At 45.5% G+C, this 21,785-nt stretch overlaps 1 protein-coding gene across 19 annotated transcripts in view; it reads right to left on the reverse strand.

The window, feature by feature from the left end:
- Positions 1-21,785, reverse strand: part of PTK2 (protein tyrosine kinase 2) — a 266,474-nt gene that overhangs the window by 16,346 nt on the left and 228,343 nt on the right. For all 19 annotated transcript variants that reach the window (XM_049093133.1, XM_049093131.1, XM_049093130.1 and 16 more), the window contains 3 exons: positions 15,456-15,542; positions 11,977-12,114; positions 10,813-10,944 (listed from right to left, as the gene is read on the reverse strand). In XM_049093133.1, the coding sequence (XP_048949090.1) occupies positions 10,813-10,944; positions 11,977-12,114; positions 15,456-15,542 (357 nt within the window). The remainder of the gene's footprint in view (positions 1-10,812; positions 10,945-11,976; positions 12,115-15,455; positions 15,543-21,785) is intronic.

A 21,785-nucleotide genomic window follows, 5' to 3' on the forward strand; every position in this document is an offset into this window, starting at 1 on the left:
GACTCACAGGAGGGAAGAAATGAATCGTTGTCTGCGAACAGTGTCCCCTTGGAGAAGGCATTTAACCTCTCCAAACCCATTTCTCGGCTGGTCAAGGGGTTGGCTACCTCATACAGTGACTTTAAGGATTAAATATGTGCACATATGAGATATTTTGTAAATACTTGCTCAAGGAATGCTTTCATAAAAATGCAAGGTAGAAAAGAGATTTCACAGATGAAGAACCCAAAGCTTAGAAGGCAGAGTTACAGGCGCATCCTGGAGATAGTGCAGGTTTGCTCCACATCGCTGCAACAAAGCCAACAGCATAATGAGGCGAGTTAGATGAATGTTTGGATTCCCAGTGGCAATCAAAGTCATGGTTACATCATATTCTAGCCTATTAAGCCTGCAGCAGCGTTAGGTTTAAAACACGATGTAGATACTCGAATTAAACGATATTTTACTGCCAAACAATACCACATCGACTGACTCTTCCTCTTCCTTTCACTGAACGGCCTCTCTGTAGCATGTGATGCTCTTTCATAGTATTTCACCCACAGAACTTCCTCCAAAACTGGCGTCAGTTCTCTCAAACCCTGCTGCTGCTTTACCAACCAACTAGAGTCACAGAATGTTCTAGATCCTTTGTGTCACTTCCCGTCTTCACAGCATCCTCACCAGGAGCAGCTTCCATTTCAGGAAAAGTACGTTCTTTCCTCCTCCCTGAGCAGTACCGCCTTGTCCTTAGTTCCAGCATGAGATCGTGGCAGTGCAGTCCCACATATAGGCTCCACTTCAGATTCTGGTTCTCCTGCCATGGCCACCACATCGGTGGGGACTTCCTACACTGATGTCCTGAACCTCTCAATCATCCATGATGGTTGGATCCACTTCTTCCAAACTCCTGTTACTGTTGACATTTTGACCTCTTCCCATGAATCATGAATGTTCTTCATGTCATCTAGAATGGTGCATCCTTTCCAGAAGGTTCTCAGTTGACTTTGCCCAGATCCATCAGAAGAATCTCTATTCATGGCAGCTATCACCTTGTGAAATGTAGGTCTTAAACAACAAGACTTGACAATCACAACTACTCCTTGATCCATTGGCTACAGAATGGATATTGTGTAATCAGGCGTGAAAACAACATAAACCTTCTTGCCCATCTCTGTCAGAGCTCCTGGGTGACCAGGTACATGTCATATTTCAAAAGGAATTTTTTTTTTCTGAGCAGTAGGTCTCAAGAGGGGTCTTAAAATATTTAGTAAACCACGCTGTAAACAGTGGATGGTCATCCAGGCTTTCTTCTTGTTCCACTGACAGAGCTTAGGCAGAGTAGATTGAGCAGGACTCCGAAGGGCCCTAGGACTTTCAGAATGGTCAGTGAGCACTGGCTTCATCTTTGAGTCACCAGCTGCATTAGCCCCTAACAAGGGAGTTGGCTTGTAGCGGCAGCTTTAAAGCCAGGCAGTGACTTCTCCTCTCCAGCTACACCGATCCTAGATGGCACCTCCTTCCAGTAGATAATCTGTTGCTTAGTGCAGCACCTTCAGTAATTATCTGAGCCTGATCTTCTGGAGAACTGGCTGTAGCTCCGATGTCAGCACTGCTGGTTTGTCTTGTACTTGCCTGTTTGGAGACGACTTCTCACTTCTCTCCTTCAACCTCGAGAACCTCTGCTAGCTTACAGCTTTCCCCTGCAGGCTCCTCATCTCTCCCAGCCCTCCTGGAATTGAAGAGAGTGAGGGCCTTGCTCTGGGTTAGGCTTTGGTTCAAGGAAATGCTGTACCTGGTGTGATCTTCTATCCAGACCAGGAAGACTTTCTTCCTATCGGCAATAAGGCTGGTTTTCTTATCATTCGTGTGTTCACTAGAGAAGCACTTGTGATTTCCTTCAAGAACGTCTCCTGTGTGTTCACAGTGTGGCTGTGTGGTGTAAGAGGGCTGGCTCTCCACCCGTCTGGGCTTTCTACATGCCTTCTCACTAAGCTTGGTCATTTCTAGCTTTTGACCTAAATGAGATGTATGACTTCTCGTTGTACTTGAGGGGGTCCACTGTAGGGTTATTAACTGGCCTAATTTCAATATTGTTGTGTCTCAGGGACAAGGGCTGCCCGAGAAGAGGGAGAGATGAGGCAATGGCCAGTCCCTGGAGCAGTCAGCACACAATGTTCATTAAGTTTACCATCTTACATAGCTGTCGCTTATGGGACTACAAAACAATTACAATGGTAACTTCAAAGATCACTGATCACAGATCTCTGCAGATGTAATAACGAAAAAGTCTGAAGTACTGTGAGAACTACCAAAATATGACAGACACAAAGTGAGCAAGTGCTGTGGGACAAATGGCACCAACAGACTTGCTCAATGCAGGGTTTGCCACAAACCTTTGGTACGTAAAGAACACAATGCTCACGATGTGCAATAAAATGAGGTTATGCCTGTAATTCTTTGAAGCAACACGAGGTGCATTCAACCAGGCAATAAAAATTCAATATCTTCTAACTGTAGGAAATATATATATATATTTTAAAGATTTTATTTATTTATTCATAGAGATACAGAGAGAGAGAGGCAGAGACACAGGCAGAGGGAGAAGCAGGCTCCATGCAGGGAGCCTGATGTGGGACTTGATCCCGGGTCTCCAGGATCATGCCCTTGGCTGAAGGTGGCGCTATGAAACGCTGGGACACCTGCACCCCGATGTTTCTAGCAGCAATGGCCACAATCGCCAAACTGTGGAAGGAGCCTCGGTGTCCATCGAAAGATGAATGGATAAAGAAGATGTGGTTTATGTATACAATGGAATATTACTCAGCCATTAGAAACGACAAATACCCACCATTTGCTTCGACGTGGATGGAACTGGAGGGTATTATGCTGAGTGAAGTAAGTCAATCGGAGAAGGACAAACAGTGTATGTTCTCATTCATTTGGGGAATATAAATAGTAGTGAAAGGGAATATAAGGGAAGGGAGAAGAAATGTGTGGGAAATATCAGAAAGGGAGACAGAACATAAAGACTGCTAACTCTGGGAAACGAACTAGGGGTGGTGGAAGGGGAGGAGGGCGGAGGGTGGGGGTGAGTGGGTGACAGGCACTGAGGGGGACGCTTGACGGGATGAGCACTGGGTGTTATTCTGTATGTTGGTAAATTGAACACCAATAAAAATTTATTAAAAAAAATAAAAAAATAAAAAAAAGAAACCCCTGAGCCACTGGGGTTGCCCTATTTTTAAAGTTTATTTACTTATTTAAGGAAGCTCTATGCCTAATGTGGGGCTCAAACCCACGACCCAGAGATCAAACACTCTCTTCTGACTGAGCCAGCAAGGCGCCCCTAACTGTAGGAAATAACTTTATTTACTTTTTTACTTAAACAAAAGCAAATGACATTTATTGTTTGCTTATAGAATTAGGTGCTGTGTTTCACGTATTTACATTAATTATCTACTTATATTTCCATATGAAATAACTTATTTTTCACAGCAATTCCCTCATGTTAGACTTTCCCCAAGACAGGATCTCAATTTTCAAATGAAAAAGCCTGTCTATATAAAGTCCCCTTGTGTTCTATGAATGGAAATATTTAAGGTTTTTCCTCACGTGGTTGCCACAGCCTGTCTGAGTGAGAGATGAGTGCCAACTCGGAGAACTCGAGAGAGCCAGAGCCAGCCTGTCGGAGAGAAGGGGTTCTGTTACTGGTTCTGCTCCCGCAGGAAGCCAAATTCTTTTGTTTCCCTCTTACAAACTACTCTAGATTTGAAGATAGTAAAATTAAGAGGAAATTTATGTTTGAAATCTTACACCAATATTATCACAAACATAAAGGATGTTTGGGGTATTCATTATGTCCCTTGTCACATATGCCTTATCCTTCCCTCACTTTCTTTTTTTTTTTCTTCCCTCACTTTCTTTGTTAATTCAGGTATGACATATACAGTAAAGTACACAAATCTTAAGTGTAAAAGCTTGATGCATTTTCATAAATGCACCCACCCAGTGGGCTCCAGCTTAGACCTGCCTCGCATCCCTGAGGGGCTGAAGTTCTGACCTCCAGCCCCAGAGGACTCACATAAGTGGACTGCATAACATGCACTGTCCCATGTCCAACATCTTTTGTAGACATTATCTCTGTAAGCCCCACCCTTGTGGATGTGTGGAGGGGTTTGCCCATTTTTACTGTCCTGCAGTATTCCACTCCATGAATGTATCTGTTCTGTAGGAATGGGCAGGTAGGTTAATTCCAGTTCCTGGTACTGGAAACCAGGTGTGAGCAAGAAACCTGCTGTGAGCACTGTGCTGTGTGGGCATGTGCATGGTGTCCCCATGGGCAGGGGGGGAGGGCCGAAGGCACTGCTTCAGGTTCTGGGGACACAGCAAACAACAGTGGTCTCAACCCTCGTGTGCTGTTGCTCTAGAAAGCTTCCACTTGGAGTCCCTTCTCCTTGAACTGGGCCACACTGTCTACTAATCCAGAATGTGGCATATGCAAGGAACACAGGAGGGCCGTGGCCTGGCTCAGCAGCAAAGGGCCAGAAGCAGTCTCCCCACCCTGTCCTTGCCCCCAGGGGCCCCCGGTCCTGGCACTCATCATTCATTCAGCTGGCTGCGTCTGTATGAGAGGAGAAGCAGCTCAAACATTCATTTCCTTTTTCAGAACACAAAGTAGGCTTTATATAGACAGGACTTTCTCATTTTAAAATCAAAATCCTGTCTTTAGCACAGTGCCATGTTAGAAGGCTACTGTAAGGAAAATAAATGAGTAACAAAGTCAGTCTGTCTGTAAGCAGTGCCCCCAATATGAAGCAAGGTCCTCTGAACAGACTGAGGGTACACATGAGGCTGCTGGCTCTCTCTGGCCTGTGTGGGAGAGCTCGTGTAATGGGGTTTGCCAGCACAGAGCCGCCTCAGAGGTCATGAGCTGGACCGGGAGAGGGTCCCCCACAAGGACCAAGTGCTGTAGGTCAGGGCTATGTGGCCTCGGGCAAGCACCAGAGTGGAGATGACATGAAGGAATCCTGACTCCCCAAAGTACTTAAGAAAAGGTAGCAGCCAGCCATATTTAACAACAGAAACCACTGTAATGGAAGTCCGAACAACAGAAGATTACAATTAACAGCTGTTCTTTCACCTCTACTGGAAAAAAACTTTGGCAACATTACTGACAAAGCAACTCTGAAGTTAATTTTTCCAAACCAGAATACAGCTCCTCTATCTATACAAGCTTACCCCATGGAAGGGTGTAGCAATGCTTTGCCCAGCATGGTCCAAGGACCAGTGAGGCTCAGAGATGTTTTGTCATCAGGTCATGATGAGACAGAAACAGAAGATAAGCAACTTTAAAAATTTATAGAGCAATGTGAAATAGTAACTTTTAGACCTGTTAGAGTTCAAATAAACAAGTTTGGCTCATATTTTATATATTTTCTTAAAAATTTATTTTTCTAATAATTGCTTTTTACTTTATTTTACAAGGGTATCAGGTCTATAATGGTTTAGGAAAAAACCCCAGAAACCGACCTTCCTCATTGACAGCTTGAGAGACCTGCAGTTCAGAGCCCTGGCCTAAAAGGCGGCCTCCTGCCCAGAGACTCCACATCCTGGGAGAACACGCGGGTCCAGTTAAAGCAGGGGCCTTTGTTAGCTAGCTGCTAAAAATAATCCACTTTTGGGAGCTCCAGCAACAGCAAAATGGAATTAAGGTTTATTTATAATAACAAGCAAATCTAATAAAAGCAATGCTCCTTTGCAGAATCCTTGCAAGTGGCTAAATCTCTCACTTGATCTATTGTATTAGTTTCTGGTCAGGAGTGGCCAGAAGGTATTCTGAGATGGCCTCTGGGAACTCTATGTCATATGTGGGATATGATCTAGGATTTTAGAGTCTCAGCAATGCAGCTCTCACAGCTGCCATGGAGAACAAACTGAGAAAGAAAGCCCTTGGAGAAATCCATGTGTATTGCCTATTTCCCCCACTGTATACATGCTACACATTTAATCCTCAATCCAGCCCTGGGAGAAACATATTACCCACACTTTATAGAAAATGTAATTATCTTACAGATTAACAGATTAATAAATAAAACTATAGAGGTTAAACTATACATATAGTGTCATAATAACTAGGATTTTTAATTCTCATTTGGCTGAGTCCAGAATCTAGATTCTTTCTAGTAATATCTTCTTGAAAGAGAGAGTCAGGGATGCCTGGGTGGGTCTGTCAGTTGAGTGTCTGTCTTTGGCTCAGGTCATGATCTCAGGATCCTGGGATCAAGCCCCACATCGGGCTCCTGGCTCAGCAAGGAGTCTACCTCTCTTATTCTCTCTGCCTTTGTCCCTCCCCCTGCTCTAATAAATGAATAAATAAAAATCTTAAAAACAAACAAACAAACAAACGAGAATCAAAGACAGGAATGATCATCTTCAGTGCCAACAGGTAGTCTGTTATTTTCCTACCACATCTCACGCCCCTGGTCCTCCCAGCCTGCAATGGCCTCAGGGACCCTGCGCTGTCTGTCTTCTGTATCCACTGCACTCTGGCCACTGCCGTGGCCCTTCTGTGCTCAGGTACACTTGGCCCCTTCCTGCCTTGCCTTAGGTCCTTGTGCTTGGTGGCTCTCTTCCTGGAACACTCTTCCCCAAATGTTCCTGGGGTGACCCCCGCTTGTCATTTCAGCCGCTTGGCATTCCCCAAAGGCTGTGTGTGCTGGGCCTCCCCTCCTGTTCCCAGTCCTCTCTGTTCAGTCAGGGGCTGACTGAGGACAGCTGGATCTTGAGGACAGGAAAGATGGAAAGTCAGCTCATAGGCCTGGTGGTCATCTTATGGTAGCCACTGGCAGATTTTAGGTCAGAGAGCAACAGGATCAGATTTTAGAAATATCACTGTGGCTCTGGCAGGAAACAGTGACCTGACATTTATGTTACTCCAGTCTCCTTGATTTTGTATCTCTGCCTGCTACTCCTGCTAGAAGCAGGCCCCCATCTTGACTATACACTTGCTCTTAGCCCTACTACCTACAACGCCTACCTGACGAACACCCAAACCAAAGATAGGTTAGGGATTATCCACCTCCCCCCACTCTCCATCCCATGACACTAGTACTGATTTGATCTTGAAGCCAACAATGACTAAGTAAGTCATTCTCATTTAAGGAAAGCAATACGAAATTCTAATGGGATGCCAATGACCTATGCCATGATCTTAAAAGAATGATCACTCATGACTTGACTCTGGAATGCAAGGCTAGCCCAAACCCAAGCAAAATGTACCCCATTGTTCATCATGTCAAAGTCTTTACAGGTTTTTCTTAAAAAGAAAAAAATATATATATGTAAAATACATACGTGTGTGTGTGTATATATATATATGTATATGTATATATGTAAAATATAGAGCCAGCATTATACCTAACGGAAAAACTATTACAGACAACATCTTTAAAAATAAAAGCAGACAAGGAACTATTTAATATGAAAGTTGGCAAGAGACGCTTCAGAATAGAAATACGAAGTATGTAACAAATGTTGAAATGAAGAAAAAATGCTTTTAAAAGCAACAGAAAACCCACGGAAATCAGAGTTCATGTGATAGATACTGGAAAATACAAGACAAGTGTCTAAAAATCAAATGCATATGCACACATGGAAAATGCACAACCAATGAGCTCAATGAAAATGATACCATTAGAGCAGCAGCAGGAAGCTCTAAGTGGATAGGCAGGAATTTAGCAAGGGAAGTAAGACACACTTAAAAAAAATCATTAAAAGCTGCACAGAAGTAATAAAAGATGCTGGGAACAGACCACAGGGAAGTTCCTGGGCTATGGAGACATCCTCACCAAGGGTACCACAGACCCCTGGGGGCATATTATACAGCTTCGTAAGTGGACTTTGCACATAACTTGGAAGCTATGTTGAGTCATGGGACACCTGGGTGGCTCAGCAGTTAAGCGCCTGCCTTCAGCTCCGGGCGTGATCCTGGAGTCCCAGGATCAGGCTGCCTGTATGGAGCCTGCTTCTTCCTCTGCCTGTGTCTCTAATGAATAAATAAATAAAATCTTAAAAAAAAAAAGAAGCTATGTGGAGTCTTGGAAATGTCCTGTGTGGGGGGTATGGGTTACACAGACTTAGCCATTTATTGAACCTTGCCCAGGGGTGCCTGGGTGGCTCAGTGGTTGAGTGTCTAGACGCCTTTGGCTCAGGGCGTGATCCCGGGGTCCTGGGATGGAGTCATGCATTGGGCTCCCCACAGGGAGCCTGCTTCTCCCTCTGCCTGTGACTCTGCTTCTCTCGGTCTCTCATGAAAAATGAGTAAAATCTTAAAAAAAAAAAAAAAAAAAAAGCTCACCCTACTGTACCCTCTTCTAGGGCTTGTTCAGTGTACGGTCTATAAATGATCTCAGTGACAAGAGAAAGCCCACTAGCTAACTAGCTGGGTCCTGAGCCTTGTATATAAACACCTGAAACCACTCAGAAGACTGAGTTGGTGTTGAACTCATTAAACTACTTTCCACTCCCCAGGCTATAGTCACATCTCGCGTGGGTGGGGAGTTCTGAGAACAGTCTTATGACCCATGTCATTAGTCATGCTCATTCCTTCTGCCTGGTGGGGTTTCCGGAACTTGTCTGCTTTGCAAATTCCAATGGATCTCTCAGCCTTGGCTCAACATATCTGGACTCTGGCACCATCCCTGAGTCTTCCAAGCACCTGAGGGTTCATCGTCTGCCCTTGCTGTGCACAGAGCAGGGCAGAACAGCAGCATGGGCCAGCACGCCGTAACCCTGAGAAAACCCTTTGTTCACGTGCCATCAGTCATACCCAAGACAATGGTATGTAGGTACATCAGTTCGGAGTTTGGAGAATTTGTAATATGGCCTTTTTCAATCCCATATCAATGCAGGAAAATAGGCTGTCCGACAAAAGTCTAAGATGTGCTAGGGAACAGCCATTCTTGGAGTCCATTCCAGATCCAAATGGATCCGCTCAGATTACTACAGCAAACAATCACCAGTGTCGGCAGCTTGCCTTACATCATGATATGCTTCAAAGTAAATCATTTAGATTTTTGATAGTTTGAAACTTCTGTTCCAAACTAAATCCTTCATGGTGCCTATCAACGTTTCCTGTACCTTGCTATAAATGTCTGCAAGAAGAACACCTGGCAAGTTGAGTAAGTGTTCAAAGTACCCACAGCAGGATGGTGCCTTGCACCTCGTATGCGCCGAGCAGCCCTGCAAAGCAGCCAGGACAGACCCTGTGGCAGGACTCTGGGCTGAATTCGGGCTCTGTTACATGCTGGCTGGGCGACCTCAGGAAATCTCTGCTGTAAAGTGAGGATGATACAGGAACAGGGTCACCCTCCTTTATCCTGGTTTCCAAAATTTAACAAGCACCAATGACTGGAAATTTATTTTAATTTTAATTTGGAATTGAAGCAAGTTAATTTCATGACAAAACCTGACCTGAACTGACATGAAGTCTGCATTCATACCTGTGAATGTGAACATTAAGGTTTTGTGCGTGAAGATTAGTGCTCTTACCTCCAGGATGCTAATGGAACAGGACCGCTTCCATGGCATGTGCGCTATACTACACTATCCTTCTAAAGTAAAAAATATTGAATTCTGAAGCACATAAAACCTTCAAGAACTTTGGGTAAAGGATTTTGGACCTGTCTCTTCTTTCTGGGGTGGCTGTGTGGACCAGCTGACTCCATATAGGAGAAATACATCTGGTGGTGAAGGGCATCTGTGACCAGGGTGTATGCCAACTGGCAGTAACCGAGTGTGGGGTGTGTGCAGTGTCTGCAGGCCTCCCAGCATGCTCCCAGTTCCTGTGGGCACTGGGATGGCAGGCTTGCTAAGGGCAGCCCAATGTGCTGGGGGCACTGGCTTCACCAATGGGGAAAACACGCCTCACCTAGCCTGAGTGTTTTAATTTTAAACTACAGTTTTAAAAAAATGAGAGCCACTTATGAAGGCTGAAACCACTGTGGCATATCACCAGTAAGTGCTGGTTTCAACGCTTCTCTGCTCGGAAGACTGTAAGCCTTTTGAGAACTATCCCCCACCCTCACCGGTGTCTAGTCCCCCAGCATACAGATTGACACAGATGTGGCTTCAAGGAATGTTTACTGAATCAGAGCATGAGGGACCGGCTGTGGACTACCCAGGGAAAGGTACTGACCAAGAATGTGAGGAAATAGTAGGAGTCCTGGCTCTGTGCAGCCATCCTTCTCAGGAAGGATGAGAACTAGCTGTGTGGGCTGACTGGGGAGTGGGTCCTGAGGTCGAGGGCACAGAAGTGCTCGGCCATGAGTCCAAAGGGCCTTTGTGTCAAGTGACACATGGAGATGGCTGTGCCTTACTACTTCCCCTCTGCCGCAGGACTTCCAAGGGGGCTGCAGACTCGGGCAGTCCAGATACACGTGGGAGGAGGCCTGCGCCCATCAGACCACGAGAGGAGGAACGCCGCGAGGGCAGACCACAGGTTCTCAGCTATCTGGTGACACGTGCTGCAGGAGCAAAATAAAAGGTCTTACATGTGAGCTGACCCTTAAGGGGGAGCTGCTTCTGCGAAAACCAAAGAAATACTTACACCTCTGAGCCTGTAATGCCACTACTAAAACCTTGGATATCTGGCCAGAAAAAAGTCCAAAAAAGCAAATAACCCACTACTGCAAGTGTTAGGGACCAGATGTAAAAGGAACTCTCTTGTTCTGAAAAAGATGAACTCTTCCAATCATCCGTGATACAGTGCACTCTGGCAGAGCTTTACAACTGGAAAAAATCCGAATTACCAGAATTAACCAGAAACACAATTACCAGAAATCTCTCCTCTTTTTCCAGCCAGCGCTGATCTTCTTCCATTTCCTGCTGCTGCCGGATTAGCCGCTCTTCCATTAGGTGGGTCGGCAATACCTGCCCAATCCCTCGCAGGTCCAGCGCAGCAGAGTCCTGGCAGGGGAGCAAATAAAACAGTACATCCGCTCTCAGGAGTGTATTTAGGATGCTCTTACTGTTTTCTGTGTTTTTCCGAAAATAAATAAGTAAATAAAGCAAAATAGAGGATGGTGTAAAGAGGGTCTCTTATACTCCGCTCACGGGAGCAACTTTCCTGGAGGTTCCAAGTTACCACTTGCCAAGCATCTTTAATAAGTACAAAGTCATTCAGCTCCACCTGCAGGATTTATTCTAAGGAAATTGTCCAGGGCACCTGGGTGGCTGGCTCAGTTGGCTGGGGTCTGACTTCGGCTCAGGTCATGATCTCAGGGTCCTGGGATCGAGCCCCGTGTGTCAGGCTCCCTGCTCAGTAGGGCGTCTGCTTGTCCCTCTCCCTCTGTCCCTCCCCACACCCATGCACGTGCTCTCTCTCTAATGAATGGATAAAAATCTTAAAAAAAAAAGAAGAAAGAAAGAAAGAAAGAAAGAAAGAAAGAAAGAAAGAAAGAAAGAAAGAAAAAGAATCCAAGGTATGTGCAGAGAATACATTGCTGGCTGCAGTGAAGAAGTGAAAATGATCTGGATTAGGCTTAGTACACATATGCCACGGAGCACCAAGCAATCGTCAAACATGCTCAGGCAAGGGCAAGGGCATGAGCAGCCAACTCCAGGTTCTCCAGGAGTCCAAGAATCAACATTTACTATCACAGGAGTGGTTCTTGTTTACCAGGCAAATCTGATGACAGTTAACATGGCCCACAGAGTGGGAGGCTCTGCCTCCCTGCTCCTTCCCGAGACACAGCTGGTGCACATGCTGATGACATTCAGCCTGAAGTGCTGCCGTTCAGGTGAGTGGGCTAATGATGGCGGCGGTGTCTCTTTTAGTAAAAAGGATTCACAGAACCAGGAGGAATTTGAGCAGATGGGAGTGTCTTGACCTTAAAATTAGGCCGTCAAAATCAGTAACTCTTAGGATTCAGAAATAAAAGGTACTTTAGGCCAAGCTTCATCAGCTAACAAACAAAAGCCCAAGAACACCCAGTTTACCTCCATGTTGGGCTGCCACATTGATATCTCCTGTGGTCTATGATTCCATGAATCCGTCTGGTCCAAAAGAGATGCCTGACCTGGGTAGATGCTGCCGGCCATGGCTGGGATCCCATGTGAAGCAGGATAGCCAGAGACCTGTGAATGGGGCGCAGCAGGGTCAGGTTCCGACACAGCGTGCTTCTGCACAGTTCTACTTTCCTTGTGCAAGGAAGCAATAAAGATGACAAAAAACACTGTGCAAACAGAACAATGATGCCCAGAGACTCTACGTCTGGATCCCGGAGCCTGTGGCTATGATACCTTACATGGGAAGGGACCTCACATATGTGGTTATAAATTAGGAGTCTTGATATGGGGAGATGATCCTGGATTATCCCAATGGACCTTATGTAATAAGCAGGTTCCTTACCAGTGCCAGCGGGAACAGCAGGGGAGTAGGAAGGAAATGGCTATTGAAGAGTGGTCAGAGATATGGCACCATTGGTCTAAAGGTGGGGTCGGGGCGGGGGGAGTGGATCATGGCCAAGGGATGCAGGTGGCCTCTGGAGGGTGGTAAAGGCAAGGAAATGGATTCTCAACTAAAGCCTCAGGAAAGGTAATCTATGAAGGCCATGTAGAAAAGCAGTGCAAATATACACCAGGAAATCAGAAATCATTTACTCTGCATCCTTGATGCAAAAGCAATAGGAGCCATGAATGTGGCTCTGTGGGCGCTCCTCTAGAGCACCTCTTCTCTAACAAGCTAGGGCTGACAATGAGAGACACAGGCATCACGTTCTAACTATGATGATTATGGCAAAGAAAAGACTTTCAGGTGCACAAGGAGAAAAATCCCAGGGCAGAAGGAAAACGAGAGGAGTTTCTTTATGTGGCATTCTCCCTCAATCACGAGAGGCCAGAACCAGCATTTGTTTCCATAGCTCACTGGGTTAGTACTGGATGGCCGGGTGGTCAGTTAATTTTGTAATGAGTTAAGAGATAGCTAAAGCCGTATTTCCATACATCAACACATTCTTCAAGAAAGACTTTGTGTATTTGTTAGGTCTCTGGTCATTGATTTATACCAAAATTGCATACCGACAACATGTAACTAATGAACTTTCAAGTAAGATGTACAAATTGTTCTCACAGTTTACTTGAATGCAAGTACTTCAATACAAAAATTCTACTAAACATAAAATGATATATCACTACCATTCTTGGTCGTATTACTGCCAAAGAACCTCTAGCAATTTGCCCAACAAAGAGATTTCAAATATCCTGTATCACACCAACCCTGTGAAAGGATTGATGGGCATTTTAGCCAAGAAGGAACACGACGTAACACCAGGTGATGCCCTGTAGCTGTTCTCATTTACAGGATAAGGAAACCTGGGGCCTGGGAGAACTTAATCACTCGTTAGATGAAAATAAGAATGTTTTAATTTATCCACTGAAACCTTACTCTGTTCTACACACTGTGGTAGGCACTTAAAGCAGAGACAAGCCCCTGTCCTCAAGGGCTTTCACTTGGGGTGGGAGGAGCCACAGTTGAACAAGTACCAGAGCCAGGTAGCGAAAGGGGCACGGGCCGCTGTGGAGGGCCCATGGAGGCCTGTGTTTTCTCTGCCGCATCAGCAGATGCTGTCACACTTATTCTAAACAAGTCTGGTGTCCGAGTCCTGCTCAGTGCCTGTCTTCCTTCCTCAGGCCATCCATACACCTCCTGCTGCTCTGACCACTAACCTAGGTCAGGGTGCTGGCTCCCCAAGGATGAACCACAGCCCAAGGCAACCAGTAACCTAGACTTATAGCAAGAGGAGGGTCCTGTGAGCTCCTGCCTCAAGGGGGAGGGCACCTCACTCATCTTCATGCTCTCAGGGCCGAGGACAGTGCCAGGCAGAGGGGATGAGTAGTCCCGGCCAGCCTGCTGGCTGAGGAGCTGCCCAGTGATTCTCGCCTCCTTGGAGCAAGGGGGTGTCTCACAACAGTGTCTCCCTAGACGGGTCTCTCAGGCTCAGCATCACCTCGGGTGCTGGTCAACAGCCTGGTGCTCTTGGGCCCCACTTCAGAATTAGTACAGTGGGACTGGAGACAGTAAAGCAGGTGAAGAGCCTGCTGCAGACACCATTCCAGTGTTCCAAAGTACCATCATCCTTTCCAGTGTGGAATGGCCGGCACTCTCCCTGGGACCATATGCCAATAGCGAAGTGTTTGTCCATACAGATCTAAGAGGCCGGATTTAAATCAGGGTTGAGAGGCATGTAAAGGAATAAAAATGCTTTCATTTGACCCTCAGCAACCCTGCAAAGGAGGCATGGTAAGTGAGCCTCTCTTTTTGCTCCTGGAGAAACATGTGAAAGGAGATGGCAGTGAAGGGAACTTTTAGCTTCTTCCTCTCCGGACAAAGACTCAAGGACTCCCCATTGCTTGTGTTGTGTTTGAGCTATCTTCTTCAGTTGAGTGCTTTCCATTCAAGGCTGATATCACAACTGACCCTGTCAGCCAGCTAGGAGTACCAGCCAGTTATATAAAAAGTACGGCTACAAAAGAGCCACAGCCGACACAAATTATGAGAGATGATCTTATTTCCTAGAAGTGATTTGGCCTATTATCCAGATCACATTACCATGGGTACACGATCTGTGGTATGGTCACACAGTGGAATACTTCTCAGCATTAAAAAGTTGTGAATTACTGACACCCTCATTGGGATGTCAACGCACAGACATCACACCAAGTAAAAGTAGCTGAGCATGAAAGAGTAGACCCTATTTGATCCATTCATCTGAAAGTCCAGAACACGCAACGCCAATCATTGCTGATGGTCAGAGAGCAGTTGTGCCCAGACAGCAGGTGGCTGCCTGGAGGAGCTTCCAGGGTCAAAGAAATGTTCTCTGCCCTGGTGTGGCGTGGGGGACACAGCTGTGCCCTTCAACAGAACTGAGATCTCAGCATTTCACCTTAAGTAAGTTATGCCTCCAAAAAGCAAATACTCTTCCCTCCAAACCAGAAACATTACTGACTTTGCTTCTAGTCCTTTTCTTTCAAGGATCCTCTTTTCTAACTGTAGAAGGTATTTCCCTGTAAGAAGGTATTTGACACTCTTTCCACATCTGTCCATAAGGCATCTTGTCTAGTTTTTTAGGTAAATTTGAATGTTATTCTTGCCTTCCAGAGAAACTGTCCAGTTCATTATTACTTCTGCATAGTAGGAGCCACCAGGTTCACCTTACACCTTGCACAAAGGGAGGAGAGGAATGGAGTGGAGAATGTGGGGCAGGGCACCTTCCCAGCTGCTGCTTTAAGGCTGAGGGGTTGACTACAGCCCTCTGGGCTGGTGACACGACATCTACCTAGACAATTATTTAGTGGGTTACTTTCTTAGCTTTCTGCTTGACAAATCATACTCCTAAGTACAGAAATAAAGAGTATAAATACATACAATGTCCCTCTCCACCCTCAAACGTGGAGAATAAAAGAATGTCTCCACATACCTGGTAATGATTGGTTTGTACCATGTGCTGTGGACTGGGATAAAATCCTTCGCTGGACCTTGGACTAGGGTAACCGGGTCTGCTGGGCTGTGAAAAAAAATCAACAGAACATATGAATGAGTATTTGAAAATTCTATTCAATTTATGTTTTACTGAAAAAGGCATTTCTCCAAAAGACTTAAGGTGGAAAGAATGATAAAGAGTGTCCAGACACTTCAGTGGAGGAGACACTCTCCCATAAACATCAAAGACAGCAGGGTATTCCTATGTGAAAACATCAAGCTGGACCCCTTGCTCATAATACACACACAGATGAACTCAAAATGGTCACAGATCTAAATGTAAGAGGTAAAACTGTAAAACTCTTAGAGGGATCCCTGGGGGGCTCAGCGGTTTAGCGCTGCCTTCAGCCCAGGGCGTGATCCTGGAGACCTGGGATCGAGACCCACGTCGGGCTCCCTGCATGGAGCCTGCTTCTCTCTCTGCCTTGTCTCTGCCTCTCTCTGTGTGTCTCTCATGAATAAATAAATAAAATCTTAAAAAAAAAACACTCTTAGAGAACTGGCCAGTCTTTGTAACCCTGGGTAGGCAATGGTTTTGTAGATATGAAACCAAAAGCTCAATCAATAAGAAAGAAAAAGATAAATTGTACATCATCCAAATTAAAAGCTTCTGTGCAGCAAATGGCACCGACCACCAAGAAAGAGACAACCCACAGAATGGAAGAAAATACTTGCAAATCATGTATGACAGTCATATCCAGAATACACAAAGAACTACTGTATCTCAACAAGCTTAGGGGAGCACCACCCATCCTTTGAGTCTTCTATAGTGATTTCCTGAAATCTCCTGATTTTTCCCACCCGATGTAACACCTAAGTCCTCTGCAACACTGCTGAAAGCCCTGCTTCAAACCCTGATGGATGCAGCTACCTCTGTCCTTGCTCTAACTCTGCTACTGTGGGGCTGTTCAATCTTTGAGGGTGGAAGATGCAGCCTACACTTTGGTGGCCCAGATGTGATTCACCCCAAACTTTTTAAAAAATATTTTATTTACTTAGTCAATCATGAGAGACAGGGAGAGGGAGGCAGAGACACAGGCAGAGGGAGAAGCAGGCTCCCTGATGGGAGCCCAATGTGGGACTTGATCCCAGGACCCTGGGATCATGCCCTGAGCCAAAGGTAGATGCTCAACCACTGAGAAACCCAGATGCCCCATTTCACCCCAAACTTAACCAAGCAAGAGGATGGATCCCCAAGACCTCTGGAAACAGGAAAGGGGCACCAAGGGTCACAGACTTTACTGTGTTCAGGGTGGCAGTTTCCAAAGTACGTTCCAGAAAGCCCAAGGGACTACCCTTCAAGATTTGTATTTTTAAAGGTTTCATTTAAACAAGTGGTTAAAAGAGGTCAAGGAAAACAACAAAATTCGACTATCTGTATTCTGATAGAGTGGCAGCACTTGTGGCACAAGTATGTGTTAACATGTATGCATTGGTGGTATGGGAAAGGCTCCCGGAGCCCAAGCATGGAAGGATGCAGAGCCAAGAATCAGGACAGGAAACAGAGCTATCTGACAGTTGTACAGTTGCGTCCTCTGGCTTAGATTCTGGAGGTGGCATGTAAGTAACACAGGCAAAAATAAAAACTTTTACTCAGTATGGCCAATGTGCACTGAACTACGTGCTTTACATACAGTGTGACAATCTGAAGACCAATGTCACCCAGGAATATTATCACCCTATTTTAAAGAGGATAAAACCAGGGCTCAGAGAAGTCAGGCAGTGTGAACAGGCTGCACAGTGCCTCTTGGCAGATCTGCTTGACTCCAAACTCTGCTACGTGGTGATGCCACTCTATTACAAGCACACCTTGACTCAATAAATAATAAAGGAAAAAACAAAAAGGGATTGATCAAAAACTGGCAAAATCTCCATACAACATCCCAGAGGGACTCAAATACTTTGTGGGTAGCCAAAGAGAGCGCTTACAAGGTTCAAGATAAAACAACAGATAAAAAGATGAAAACAAGTTCTGTGGCAGACAAAACTATCGTACAAAGAACACCACAAAGCCAGATTCTGCTCACTAGTGGCTGTGCAGAGTGCACACGTGCTGTCACACAGCTCTGCCTGTGTTCTCCACAAATGGGGAGCCAGCACGGTAGGCGGGGGCAGGCTCGGGACCAGAGGGCCAGCATTTGAGGTCAGGGCGACTCACCGCTCTGCCTCCACATTCTCAACAGGGAGCTGGGGACAGGGCTCTCGTGAAGGTAGAACAACACATCATGCTTTGCAGATGGCTTCCGCGTGAGCGGCCAAAAGTGTCAATTCCTACTAAGTACTACGATTCAGCAGGGTTGCTCCCTCCCTCTCAAAGACACAATCTTGGATTGTAATATTTCTTAACAAAGCAAACTATGGAGCTGTTGAAGTCCTGTCGAGTGAGGAGGAAGAGAGGAAAAACCAAGACATCCTAGACCAAGGGTCCTGAATCAGGTGGCGGCACTCTGGCCAGGGGTCCCAAGGGCATTGGTCTTCAAATTATCACACTGTATGTAAAGCATGTAGTTCAGTGCACATTGGCCATTTGAGAGGGCGAAGCTGCTGAGCACCACACCTCCGGCACCCAAGGTCAGAGCAACAGGGCCCGCTCTCCCCTCAGACCCACGCTCAACCCTATGGAGATAAAACAACAACAAAGTCCTATGATCTGAACCCAGGTAACACTTGGCAGAGTTTCTCAGACACGGAACCTCCTACAATAACAACTCCCATGTATATGAAAGGACAATGTTAATTTGCTTTGTTTGAACTTTACCAAGATTTTCTGCCATTCTAGAAAATCACATCACATGACCAGTGAAATTCGTGCTCGGCTGTGGCCATAGGCTCTGCATTTGCAGGTGCTGCCGATGTGGTGTGTCCACACACGGGAGTAAGCACCTGGCCACCTCACCACTCCTGGGGGTGTAATCCCACCTGAGTGGCTCTCCCAGGGCGGGTGCATGCTGTTTTAGCTTTCTTGTACAGTTAGCGGTCTCCTGGAAGAACTGGCATTTTGAAATTAGTGTTAAGTTATTTTACTGCCTATGTATTTTACTTGAGAGCTAGCAGTGGGACATCATAAATGCTTCCTACAGAAGAGGAGCACTGGCTCCTGTTAGGGCTGAGAAACACTTCTGAGGCACCCACTCTGAACACTTTATCTTCCAGACCCCTTTATATTTTCAAAAATTACTGAGGTCTCCAAGGGCTTTTGTTTATTGGGAATGTATCTACCCATATTTATGCTATTAAAATTAAAACACTTAAAAATAACAAACTAATTACATGTTTAAAAAAATACTTTTTTCAAAATTAAACAAATCAGCGAGCAGAGTGGCACCCGTTACATGTGTGTATGTAAATTCCTCTAATGGCGGGCCTGGGAGAAGGTTGTCGGCTCTCACGCTGGCTTCTGCATTGTCTGCTGTGCTGTCTCGCTGTGGCACACAAAGAAGATCGAGCCTCACACAGCCGTGCAGCTGGGTAGGGGAGGAGTCCGTTAACAGTTTCTTGGCACTGTTGTGGGCATGGTTTCTGACATTATACCCCAACTCAGAAAAGTGCTGGTTTCTTAAAGGTGACTTGCAGTGTGGAATCTGAAACCGTATCTATCATTATCTGTTACATTAAGACTCATGACTCCGTCTTGTACTGTGAATGGATTGTCTACCCATGTGTGATTCTGTGACATCCTTCAGTGATCATCTGGAAAATACGAGTCACTGACTTATGTGGACCTTTGCAATGCCCACCCGTTTCAGTCTACACATGCAAAGAAATCACATTTGTTAATATCACTCTGAGCTCATCAGAAAAGCCTCCGAATTGGGAAGCTGTCAAGGTTATGGTGATGGATGTTTTTTGAAATTCTAAATTTTGCTTGGAAACTTGAATTTTATCATCAGCAACAAACACTATCAGTTACTTTCCCTGATGACATGCTCTTGTTTCTTTCCTTCTTGAGAGGATGTCTGCCAAATGCACAACTTTGAACAGCCACAGTGTCTGCCCACCCTACTTTCAAGAAAAACTGGTTTTCTGTGAGAAAAGTGTTTAGTTCCACTACTCAGCTGTACAGCAAGTGTCTTTCCTGACTTGCTGTTTCCTCCCACAGAAGACCTCTGGCTGCTTCATCCGGGTCATTCTTCCGCACGCTGGCATCTCTTTCTTGCGTGAGCACGGTGGTAAAGAATAGAGTGGTGACCAGCACGGCCTGGCGCCATTGCCCTGGCGTGTGCCAAGGTGATCATAGCTTTGTCCACTGTTATGTCTGCAACGGGACTGCAAATGTCAGCAGAGTGGACAAGGCCAATGACATGTGGACATTATTATGAAATGGTTTTGCTCTCACGGACTTCTGAAATGGTCTCGGGGTCCCAGAGGTCCAAGAAATACATTTCAAAAACTGCGGAAAAGGCTATTTTTAGCTTGAGGCTCTCCACTGATCTGATGGGAACGTGCAGAACAACTCGCAGCAATGAAATGAACCCAAAGTGGGGCTCCCTGGGCTGCATTCCTTTTGGACAAATTTCTCTGAAGATTATTATTGTGAGAAAAAAACTAGTACTAAGTACCCATGAAGAAATTGGTGGGATCCCTGGGTGGCTCAGTGGTTTGGAGCCTGCCTTTGGCTCAGGGCCTGATCCTGGAGACCCAGGATTGAGTCCCACATCGGGCTCCCTGCAGGGAGCGTGCTTCTCCCTCTGCCTGTGTCTCTGCCTCTCTCTCTCTCTGGGTGTTTCTCATGAATAAATAAATAAAATCGTAAAAAAAAAAAAATGGTAACATATCTTTAATAATTAGCTTTGTGCTTATAATGCCTTTGCCATTAAGTATAACTAAGCTTTTAGTTTTTTGGGTTTTTTTTGGTAAAGATTTTATTTATTTATTTATTTGGTAGAAAGAGAGAGCATGAGCTGGGGGAGCAGCAGAGGGAGAGTGAGAAGCAGACTCCCTGCTGAGCAGGGAGCAGAACGTGGGGCTGGCATTGTGACCTGAGCCGAAGGCAGACTAAGCTTTTAATTTAAAATCTTGAATGTGGGAGAGAAAAATATTTCGCTTTAAAAACCTAATTAGGTTTTTTACAAGTTTTTACATTACAAGTTTTATTAGTACACAACATTCATCTATAAAAGTCCGAGATCCTACAGAAACTGAAGAAATTTAAGTGGAATTTGTTGTGAAAAGACAGCACAGTCAGAACTAAATAAACGGAGAAGGCTCAAGAGCTCCCACTTCATAGGGTGGAGGAAAGTCCAGGATGCAATGCTCGGTTAGCATCCTGAAGACAAGCGACTCACTTGTAGATAGGTCAAATACAGTAACTTTATGTAAAATCAGAGTCTGAATCTGTGGATTACCACGGAGAAGGGAAAAACTTCATCCAGACCCAATTCTGACTGGCAAGGGTACCGAATAATTAGCGTATTTGTTTATAGCCATCAAGCATCTGTGTATTTATACTAGTGTAGATGATTTCCTAGCCATGGAAACTTTTAATCCATGGGTTGTCAACCTTTTCCTCCAGGTGTCAAAGAGCAAATATTTTAATCTGTGACACTACTCAACCCTGCCTGTGCAGGCTGAAGCCAGCCAGGGACAAGACACAAATGAAGCATGCAATTCATTCCAATAAAATTCTGATCACAAAAACAGGCAGTGGGTGATAGTTTGCTGATCCACTTTAAAGGGCAGAACAATCTCTGATTATAGAGAAGAGCCTCAAAATAGGCACTCTGAAAACCTCTCAAAACCAGAAAAAAAATGCCTTTGGTATTCTAAATCAGAAAAAATCTAACCTCATACTACAGCTTCTAAAATTTAGCCAAATGAAAATTTTAAACATCCTACCGACTGAGTTACAGAAGAACACTGAGATAGACCAAGTTCCTGAATTCTGTGGGCTCAGGGGGAGTGCTGCAAGGTGTGGTGCTCATCACCAAGTGTGTGCAGTACCTGACACCTCCGTGACTCCCTCAAGCACCGCAGATGCAGGACCTCATGTGGCCTTCACTACACCCCTGAGGCGTAGGGATGTTAACATCCTTGCTTCACAGTGAGGACAGTGAGGCTGTTGGTAGAGGGACCGCCCAGTCATCAGAGTCTCTGTGAAGAGACTCGCTTGGCCCCTAAGCCCGAGGAACTAGCTTTGAGACTCTCCCACCTCCCAGGCCCTGTCCGTTGTCCTGCTGCCCCCCAAGTTAAGAAACAGGCAAATGTGTATATACAAAGGGGAGGGCCTTACATGTTGGGACGGGGCGCTCTCAGTTTTTCTGTGGGTAAC

The sequence above is a fragment of the Canis lupus genome, chromosome 13, assembly GCF_003254725.2.
Source record: "Canis lupus dingo isolate Sandy chromosome 13, ASM325472v2, whole genome shotgun sequence".
In the NCBI taxonomy this organism is placed as follows: domain Eukaryota; kingdom Metazoa; phylum Chordata; class Mammalia; order Carnivora; family Canidae; genus Canis; species Canis lupus.